Genomic DNA, 11,371 nt, shown 5'->3' with positions numbered 1-11,371 from the left:
TTTTTTTTTTCAGGTCCTCTCTTAACACAGTATGAAGCAAATTCTGAGAGTGTTACTATCTAGAAGAGTTAAAGTTTTGATCATTACAATCAATTACCCTTCATAGACAGAACTAATTAAATCTCCAACTCTGCTATGTATGTCTTAACATCTGCAGTAAAAGCTGATGAGAGAAAAGTCTCCATTCAATAGAGAAATGGAGCTGATTGATCCAAATAGACCTTTTTTCCACAAGATTGTAACTGAGTATACAAGATTGGTCCATTTATTGCTTTCCAACAAATTGCTTAAATGAGTCAAGGGCCAAGATATTTCAGGAATTAAGTTCTAAGTTGAAACCAATATGTTACAGAAAAAAATGCCTTCATTTTCCTCATTAAATCATATTTTAAATAATTAAATTCTTATTTATCTTTAAAATATAGACTAGATAGTAACATGATTATATGACTACATGGAATTTTTCTTTTTAATATTTGTTTTTTCATTTTACTGTCTCTTTAGAGGCTTAAAAATCAAATAATATTTCTACTAGAATCCATGCAAAGAGAAAATAAATCACAGTATTGTGTGGTTGAAAAAGTCATGATGTATTTTTGCATAGGAAAAAAATGCATCATGTCTTTTCTGACAGCCCAATAAATCAGTCAACTTTGACCTTTAGGTCTACATAGAAATTAAATAACTTATGGAAATAACTAAAATAGGCACTTGTTTTATTATTATTGGTTTAAGTAGGACATATTACTTATTTCCATGTGATTTAGAGCAGTGTTTTGATGTTGGTAATTTAGTATGGGGTTAGGTAAGAAAATCCTACATACATGGGGGGGTATACCGTGGGTGATTAATGTAGTAGGCAATCCAAGAAGTGAATCCCCAATAAAAGGCACAACTCTATAAATAAAAAAATACAAAATAAAAGTTAGGAAAAATGTATAATATATAACCACATTTGAAACCACCCATACTTTTATACTACCTACTATAACATTTTTTCTATGAAAAATAGTATAAATGATCTATGCTAGATAGAGGGATGCTTCCTTACATAGTAAAGTGACATTTTTTGTTTTGTTTTTGTTTTATTTTATGCTTTCTTATTTATATTTAATCATTATCTATCTCTATAGGACAAAATATGGTTTTACAAAGTATGCATGCAGTATGTGACAGTCAAATCAAGGATATTACCAGATATGATAATATATGTATACATTTTTGTGTCTATTAAGCGGCATTTTAAAAGTACCTATAGTTTTAGGTTTTGGCCATAGGATGTTTGTCCTTGCCAGAGTGAGACAGAGAAAAAATGAAAAATCACCTCCCAGGGGAATGACCACACCACAATCCCTTCTCCTCCTGGGATTTTAGGCAAGCACATACATATGCCTGGCATGATTTTCAAACTGCTAGGTTTGGGATGCGAATTACAGTCCACCACTTGAGAATCTAGCACCTTAAACACCATGCTACCTGCTGGCCCCCAAAGTACCATATTTTAAAGTTTTTTTGTTTATTTCTTCTGTGATCAAAAGCAACAGAAAGAGAGAGAGAGAGGGAGAGAGAGAGAGAAAGCACCTCCACAGGGTCTTAAAGATGCAATCTACCCAAACCTATTGCCAGCTGTGGATTATGGACACACACACATGCCTGGCAAACTGAGGGAGGTCCCAGGGCTTTTAACTGAGGACATTCCTGTGTAAAATTGACTTACAGAATGTGGATTCCCACTGTTGTGCCACCATCTGGCCCCTTGAGAGTATTTTTTGACACCACCAAAGAAAGACATTTCTTCATTCCATTTTTATGGATATTGATGAATATAAGATATAGGTAAAATGTAATAACATAATCTAGAAATAATCTATTTTATTTATCAAGTGATATATATGAAGTTCTATAAATAATATTTATTTCATAGCATTTACTAATTTTTTTCACGGTTAATGTATAAAAGGAATGGATAATTAAATCATCAAATAGTAATAACATATTTTGATTGATTCAAAGTAGAAATGGCCTTGATTTAGAAATCCTAAATTATAACATTATTTCACTGATAATATATAGTTATATCTTCTATCAAAAGATAATTTATCTAAACAATTTATAAGGTTTCATAGTTTTGGAGTTCATTGTTTCATTGCAATGACATTAGAGTGGCTGACTTGTCGAAATTTTTAGAAAGCAGTTGCCAACGTTCAGGAAGTTATTTTGTAAAGATATCATTGCTTTTGAAAATAAATTTTAAATAAAAAAATAAAATTCAAATGAATTTTAGTTTGATTGAAAAATTGAAATGCAGCAGATTGTGTAATGTACATTTGTATTTCAATATTTCATAAAAATTTTCATTATTTTGATAGTTATTTGATGTGTGGTAAGTGCCATATTTGCTATTTCTTCAGAGAGCAATGACACTGGTGTCACACTGAGAACTATCATAAATATGGGATATTTTATATATATATATATGTAATTTTATATATATAATATAATTTTACATATATATAATATAATTATATATATATATATATATGCTCATTTTAACCACATCCACATGTATATTACAGAAGGGTTTATACATCATATTCTTCCTTTTAAAATGAAAGAATCTGAACTATGTATTAGGTATACAGAAAATTAAAAAGTTCTTCAGAATATCAAGCTTGTCTTATAACATAAGATCATGTGTGATAGTTACTTTTGGGTGTTACCTTGACTGGATTGAAGGATGTCTGTAAGAGTGTTGCCAGACAAGATTGATGCATGAGTCATTGGACAGAGAGAGGAAGACCTGACATCACTGTGGTCAGGCACCATTTAATTGGCTAGAAGTGTGGTTCTGTTTCCTTTTCTCTTTCACTTTATCTCTCAACCCTTCCTTCCAGAGTCCACTGTGTGTACACTCTGCCTACTCACTTTGTAACATTCCGTCTGGTCCTCCACTTGTCCTATAGCTGTGTTTGTTCCTTCCAGACTCATGAACCCTACATTGCTCAGCCAGACTCCAAGTTCTTCTACCTTTGAACTTTGGACATAGACCAGCTATTGTTGTCTGAGGATAGTTGAGATGCATTTCCCAATGGCCTCCTTCAAATTTGGATTGAAAGTACACTAGTTTCCTGCTTCAGTGATTTGGTTGTTTTTCCAGTTTGCAGATAGCTTATTGTGGGACTTCTTGGCTTTGTGATTATGTGAGGTAAATTGCTATAATAAATCTCTTCTTTTACATGTACATACTTATCTTTTTGGTTCTGTTATCTGGAGAGCCTGACCAATACAGTCATGGCCTAGAAAATCTTTCTATACAGGGTTATTGGTTGAGGGCAGCTCAAAGGCAATAGATTACCGTGGAAATTGTATTTTAAAAGTTGAATGTTTAAAATATGCTGCCATAATTTAACTAAGAAATATAGGTTTATGGTAAAAAAATGATTAAATATTTTACAAAGGATTAAATACACAAAAATTTTCAACAATAATTAAAAATACAAAACATATCAATCCCCACCTTTACCAAATTGTTCAGAGGTGTATGTCCTGCAGAAACTTTGTGAACAAATAAGGTTTCCAAAATATGTCGGATGTAATGTATACAATGGCAGAAGCAAGCTAAGCTGGAAAGAAAACAGAACATAAACATTAAATTTCCTTCTAAAATTCTGGTTTGCTGTATGCATGAGACATTTTAATTTTTTTTTTTTAGTTTACTAAAATATTGTATTTAATAGGAACTATCATTACCAAGAACCAAAACACAAATGTTTACTTTTATATTTTACTCTGTATATTTTCTATTTTTTAAAATGAAAGTAACTTTTACAAGAATCTCTTTAAATTTACTTCTGATGACACTAGAACTATTTTATAATACCAATCATAAACTATCATGCTCACACCTGTCCCAGTAGTAGGTATAAATATAATAATTGCAAATGTGTTCATATCAAAGTATCTCAAGATTGAAGCAGACAATTTACAGGTTTTAAAAATATCCAAAACCTACTTAGAATGCATTTGACATTTTATAATATTCAGAATTACTTTTTAATTGTCTGGTTGTCCTTTAGGAAGTACCGTGATTGTGAAAGTTTAAATTTCATATTCTATGCAGTCATAATGTAACCTTTTGTTTTCTTTATTTGTTTTTTTTGCTTAGCTACCATACCGTATACAATTTTGTCTGTCTGTGCTTTTAATTTCATTTGCATTCTAAGTTATCACCTCCTCTTGTTGTTTTTATATAAACACTATCTTAAAAATAAATTTTATATGTGATTGACAGAGACATATTTCCTGGCTATTCTTGAATGAATATATTTTCCATTAAGATATGCACCTATTTTATTATAGACAAAAATGTGAAACTTCAAAAACTTTGGTTCCTATTAAGAAAACCGTTATGGGTCAAGGATAATGTACTTTATCCAACATAAGTGGTGCATATAAATCAGTATATCATTTACCTTATATAAAAATAAGACATTGAATTCATTTATCAGACTGAGAGTTTATTAATGATGTCTGGTATGGGTGATAGTAACTTTAAGGAAAACAAACAATGAAATGAACACTAACTTTGTTAAGAGAGGAGAATGATTATTAACTAACTCATAAAAATGTAATTCTATACCTATTATGCGAGATACATGTTCTGTATGGTTTGTCTATCTATAAACAGACAAATTCTGAAAAACGTAAGAACAAACTATGGGGCTCAGCTGGGAAAAGAGCTTTCTAGGCAATAAGACAAGTAAAACCTGATACATAAGGTTGCCTTGTGTTTTCAGAGGATTGAAGAAGAAATGGACATCTCTCCTCATTTTTTGGTTCTTTTGTTGAACTAAACACCTGAGTAATAAAATTTTCCATTTCATAAGAAAGCAGAAAGATTAGGTTAAGTTCAGCAAACTAGCAGAGTCCTCCCAGAGAAATACTGGTTCAAGCTGTATGATACCTCTAAATTAAGATATTCATTTATTTTATACTATACCGTGGGAACATAGAAATCAGCATAGCATATGCCGTTAGAGCCTTACTCTTTGCATCTCCATCATGTTACACATCATGAGTAACTCACCAAGTTTGATTGCATTTAAAAACATTACTCTAATTTTTCTCTGAAAGCTAAGCAATGATAAATCCATAAATAGGCAGGGCCCATTTTTTTGTTGTTGCAATCACAATATTCATTTTTTTTTAAGTAAGATTTTTTTCTATTGAGCTTGTGCACTTTAAATCCATAAATAGGCAGGGCCCATTTTTTGTTGTTGCAATCACAATATTCATTTTTTTTTTAAGTAAGATTTTTTTCTATTCAGCTTGTGCAGATGCCAGAGAGCCAAAGGACGAGAGAGACAGAAAGCAAGAAAGCACTCCTAAAGGGGATGACCATGTCACAATTCCTTCTTCTCCATTCTCCTCTTGGGATTTTGGACATGCATGCATACATGTCCAGTGCTAGTTTTAAGCCTCCAAGTCTGGGACTCACAACCATGGTTGACTCCATGGGAGTCCAAAAACTTATGTATTACCCCATCTACTTGTCCTTATTTGAAAATATTTTATACTTTGTCAACTGAGGTTTGAGGTACAAGGGTTATGAAAAGAAGCACAGCTTCAGCTTTATAGCGCAGCAAGGGAAGAAGCACACCAAGTTCATGTTGAAGATGAGGGCAATGTTTAGCTAAGAGACTGATGCTTAAAAAACAAAACAAAACAAAACAAAAAACTTGATGGGAATAGAGAGCCTGCAGGAGTTATACCATTAGCCCCAACAAGGAAAGGTTTCTAAGAGGGCCAAACAACTTTGGGGTGGTGGAGTCATAAGTACAAATAGGATTTTTATAAAAACTTAGCAGAAAAATATGTTGATTCTGATATGATTGAAAGAAATTAGGAGACTTACCATTTGAATATGTGACAATTGATAATAGCATTTCTTAACCTTGAGACATAATCTTGAAAATAGGGTGCCTTAGAAGCCTTGTGATTATTTAATAATAATCACATCTACACCCCTCATTTTCAAAAGCAGTTGGTGTATATAACCTCTGAAATGATGTCATATACACTTTACATATTTGTTATTTCTGTGCAATGTGGCGCAAATATATTTATCATTGAGCTGTAATAAAACACGTTTGTGTTTAAGAATAGAAAGCCGGTTGTCAGTGAATCTATTTAATAATGTTACTGGAGGGAAAATACTCTCCCCCCCCCAATACTGTGGTACATATTACATGTTTTGTCTAAAAAAAAAAAATGAGTGCTATAATGTTCTCCTTCCAAAGTCTCCAAACCCAGGCTCTTTCTAAATGAATCTTGTATTCCTTTAACTTAAGAAAGAAAAAGAAGTTAATATTCTAAAATGCCCTGACAACTTCACCTCTTGTTTTTTGTTGTTTTTGTTTTGATTTTATAATATTTTGATTGTTTATTTTTTTAAAATTTTACATATGTATGGGGCATAGTGTGATTTGTGTGTGTGTGTACAAATACTACGTGTAATAAACAGTTCAGCATAATTAGCATAACCATCATCTTTGTCATGACTTTGGATAGGAAATATTAAAAAATTCCTTTTAAGGGACCAGCAATTGGCATAATGGCTATCTCTCTGGACTCCCATGTAGTTGACAGCAGTTCAAGACCTGGACCTGGTGCCTTAAACTCATGCCGGGCACATGTGCACGCATGTCCAAGATTCCCAGAGGAGAAGAGATTGCAGCATGGCCAACCCTCCTGGGTGATTTCTTGCTTTCTGTCTCTCTGTCTCTCTCTGTATTTCTGGCAAGCACACATGCCCTATAGCAAAAACCTCTTTAAAAATTTTCTGTTAAAAGTTATCAGAGATATACAATAAATAATTATTGTTAACCTGCTATACTATATAACACTAAAAATTCCTCTTATCTAGTTGCAATTTTATATTTATTACTCAACAACTATCTTCCTGTCCCCTTTCCTTCCTATCCTCTAGACATATTCTACAAAAAAAAAAAAAAAGAGTATGTTTTAGAGATAACCGCATTGCCGTGTTTATTACAACACTAGCTAAGACACAGAAACAAGCTAGTGCCTGTTAGCAGATGAATGGATATAGAAAATGTGATATATGTACATACTGGAATATTAGTTACCCATCAAAATGAATGCCATTCTGTCTTTTGATACCACATGAACAACCCCGGAAGATGTTATACTGACTGAGTTAACTTAGGCACAGAAAGAAATAGTGAATGTTCTCACTTAATGTGAAAACTAAACTGATTGTAGACAAAACTCATGAAGTGTAGTCACTAGAGACCTCTAGTTAAAATAGATGCAATTTGTTCAGAGTTTTTGTTTGTTTGGGATTGCTAGCCTTACATCCCAATGTATCATCTTGAATAATTATTCTTTCTCTTTAATTTGTTGTATCTGTCTTAGAGAAGATGGAATTGTTTTTACGATATACTAAAATCATGGTTACATAGTCTGCTCTGATTACAGCCCTGCTGTTTTGTTTTGTTTTTAATTTTCAAAACTTTCTGTCATAGGGAACCAGCAGTTAGCGTAATGGCTGTGTCGCTGGATTCCCATGTAGTTGACCGTGGTTCGCGTCCCAGACCCGGTGGCTTAAAACTCACGCTGGGCGCGTGTGCGTGCATGCCCAAGATCCCGAGAGGAGAATGGAGGAGAAGGGATTGTGGCGTGACCATCCCCCCTGGGGGGTGATTTCTCGCTTTCTGTCTCTATGTCTCTCTCTGTCTGGCGAGCGCACACGCCCTGTAGTGAAAATCTCTCCAAAAAAGAAAAAAAAATTTTCTGTCATACTTCAAATTACTATTTAATTTGGGATATTGACTTCCTAATGGTAATTTGCAGAACTTTTTTTTTTTCCTGTTCATTAGTTACGTCATTATTTCTCCTATGCAACATTTCCAAAGTTTTTAGAAAAGTGTCTTGAACAGAATGCAAATCCTCACAACATTATACTATTGTTTGTTTTGATGATGTTTCTGAATCCTGATTTCTTTTATGAACTGATCATTATTAACTTACTTCTGCCTTAAAGTGTACTTCATAGTTTCTTGTTTATAAATTTGCAATCTGTTATATATAGGCTATTTATGATTTCCTAAAATATGTTTTCTTAATGTCAAATCTTCAGTGGTGTTTACAGTAATAAATAATATTACAAGTAATATGTATTATCATGGTATTTGCTTACTTGTTTTTTCTCCCTTATCCCCTACGTACTATACATGCCACTTACTGTACCACAGGGTGGCGTAATCTTCTAGAGCTTTCTTTTTCATCATATATATATGGAATCCTCAAATAAAAAAGGAGGTATATTAGCAGAGGTCCTGTGTATTCAGCCAAAAATACCTGAAAATAAAAAGGTGTTTAGATTAAAGAAAAAATTGTGTACATTTGTTGAAGGTTTATTTATGACCATGTGACCATGAGCACTAGCCTATTGCACAAACTGGTGAAATGGACAGGTGAATAGCTATTTTGTGAAAGAATGAGAACAAGTGGTAATGTACGTAAGTATTCTTTAGAGGAGCCAGCAAGAGTTAAAAATAATCGATGAAAAGCTAATTTAAAATAAACAGAAATGTTGGGACCAGCAGTTGGCATAATGGCTATGTCACTGGACTCCCATGTAGTTGACCGTGGTTCAAGTCCCGGACCCGGCAACTTAAACTCACACCAGGTGCGTGTGCATGCGTGCCCAAGATCCCGAGAGAAGGGAGGTGAAGGGATTGCAGTGTGGCCATCACCCCTGGGGGGTGATTTTTCTGTCTCTGTCTCTGTCTCCTCTCTTTCTGATGAGTGCATGCACCCTGTAGCAAAAATCTCTCCAAAATAATAATAATAATAATAAATAAATAAACAAAAATGTTGAATCTATATAACATAGTTTTTTAGAAATAGGGCAAGGACATTTTTATTTGATTAAATAGACTATTACAAATATGTGTGTGTGTGAGTGTTTCCCTAGCATGTGCGTTTCCCTAACCCAATAAACACTTTATCTTTTATATAGTAATTGTTCCTGTCAATGAATGGAATGGGTGAGAGTACCTATTTTTTTCTAACTTTTTCCTTTTTTTTTTTTCCCCCTTTCTTTATTTCCCCCACAGTCTAGTCATCTTAAACTCAATTGATTTGGTCCTGATTCACATTGAAATAATTCAGCCCTCTCTACTGGAAATTTTATAGTTTAATTCTAATGAACCTAGTTGTATAATTAAAAGAACAGACTTCTAAATGCTAAAGTATAAGGTAACCCTATGTACAGTGAGAAATATTCCTTTAGTGAGAGACCCCAGCAAGAATTTGGAGAGACACAATTGCAGAAAAATTAATTGGCTGACTGGTTTTCTGATTCTGGTTACTATTACTTTTGTTTTGATCCTCACATCAGGTAAAAGCTACTCTAGATATTTGAAGGTAGAGTACAATAATTATCTCTGAGTATTTAAAGCAAAAATATTTATACATAACAATGATAAATTTGACTGTCATTAACTACTTTGCTTTATCTTCACCTGTTGTTATCTTCTGAAGAAAATTCAAATTTGCATATGTTTTGCTCAAATATAGTTTGTGAACATTGATTATGAATCATGTTCACATCTCTGGTGAGAATCCCATTTTCCTGTATAGTTCAAGTATATAAAATTGAGTTGTCAGGAGTCGTGACTCTTTGCCATAGAAAAATATGTCATGACTTTTCCATCAGTCTAATATATAATATGACTACAGATACATACACATAGATGTAATTATGCATTACATATTATGTATCAAATTGATGTATTTATAAACATTATGTATTGGTTTGTGCATACCTATAATTACACAGATATAAATAGCTACTTAAATAGGTTTCCGCAGGTATAATTTTGACTTTTGATAATATTTACTATCTGAGGAGCCAGTATAGACTTGTAGGTGTAAGGGTAGAAACAAAGAAATACCTGATCAGTTCACTATAAAAGCAATTTCATTTGAGGACTGTATTAACTTGTAGTTTACAATATGCCTGATTATTCCCATTAAATAATGTTTACCACTTTTGAATGTCTTCTGATAGGATCTAGTCAAAGTATGTGTAATATGAGGCCAACAAGTGGCGTAGTGGTCAAGGCACTGGACTCCCACAGGGTCAACCACTATTCCAATCCCAGACCAGGTGGCTTGAAACTAACACTGGGCACCTGAACGTGGTGCCCAAAGTTCTCAGGAGAAAATAAAGAGAAAGGAATTTTGGCGTGGCTATCCTCCTGGGAGGTGATTTCTTATTTTCTGACTTTCTTTCTAGTGAGAGCACATGCCCTATAGCAAAAATCTAAAAAGAAAAAAAAATGTATAATAATGAGGAAGGTGTTGTTTTAATAGATCAAAAGTTTTAAAAATATCTCAACACTGTCTGATATAATCAAGCCTCACAGAGCATTGCATTTTACCACTGTGCTATTCTCTGTCCCCCGTAATCCAAAATTTTAATAGAAACTGTATATTCAAAACAAACAGATATCTTATTTTGAAGATATACACTATATTTATGTTTTCTTTTTCTAAAACAAGAACCCTCTGGTTTGGGGCCAGTAGGTGTCATGGAAGTTAAGGCCCTGGATCCCATATGGACGATTTAATAATCCAGGATACAGTGGTACACAGCCCCTCCCCCCCACCTCTCCCAGGGTGGAGTGATTTCTCTTTCTCTGTTGAGCTCACACATCCTGAAGCAAAAGACTATAAAAATGTAAAAGTTCTCTGCTTTAATCTGCTTTAAGGGATTTAACTTCTAATGCGTTAAAGTTCATTAATTTGACTAGCAAGCAATTGAGAATCTTAAAAACTTCATGGAACTTTCAACTTCCTATAGGTCTAAACTGAAAAAGGAAGAAGGTAATATCTGTTTCAAAGTACCTAAGCCATATCATGAGACTGCAACTATGAACTAGAACCTATGCAGCTGGACAGTGCTTCACATATTTAATTCTATCTTGGAAAAAAAATCTTTGAAGTGTTACCACTGTTAGAGTGTCCATAAATTTACATTTTTGTTTTCAGAATTGTAATTGGCAGCACAAAACAAATTAGGTATTTCAGAATTACTGAAAATGAATGAAAATAAAACACTTGCAGGGAACCAGCAGTTAGCGTAATGGTTATGTCACTGGATTCCCATGTAGTCGACCGTGGTTCACGTCCCGGACCCGGTGGCTTAAAACTCATACCGGGCGCGTGTGCGTGCGTGCCCAAGATCCCAAGAGGAGAATGAAGAAGAAGGGATTGCAGCGTGACCATGCCCCCCTGGGGGGTGATTTCTCGCTTTCTGTCTCTACGTCTCTCTCTGTCT

General features: G+C 33.7%; 1 protein-coding gene across 1 annotated transcript in view; it reads right to left on the bottom strand.

The window, feature by feature from the left end:
• TECRL (trans-2,3-enoyl-CoA reductase like) overlaps window positions 1-11,371 on the bottom strand; it is a 109,842-nt gene that overhangs the window by 31,576 nt on the left and 66,895 nt on the right. Inside the window, exons 5-7 of the mRNA XM_006160489.3 lie at window positions 8,267-8,382; window positions 3,518-3,623; window positions 825-897 (exon numbers count right to left, since the gene is read on the bottom strand). Of these exons, the coding sequence (XP_006160551.1) occupies window positions 825-897; window positions 3,518-3,623; window positions 8,267-8,382 (295 nt within the window). The remainder of the gene's footprint in view (window positions 1-824; window positions 898-3,517; window positions 3,624-8,266; window positions 8,383-11,371) is intronic.

The sequence above is a fragment of the Tupaia chinensis genome, unplaced genomic scaffold (assembly GCF_000334495.1).
Source record: "Tupaia chinensis unplaced genomic scaffold, TupChi_1.0 Scaffold000687_1, whole genome shotgun sequence".
Taxonomy (NCBI): domain Eukaryota; kingdom Metazoa; phylum Chordata; class Mammalia; order Scandentia; family Tupaiidae; genus Tupaia; species Tupaia belangeri.
This window is presented reverse-complemented; position numbering and strand designations above follow the sequence as displayed.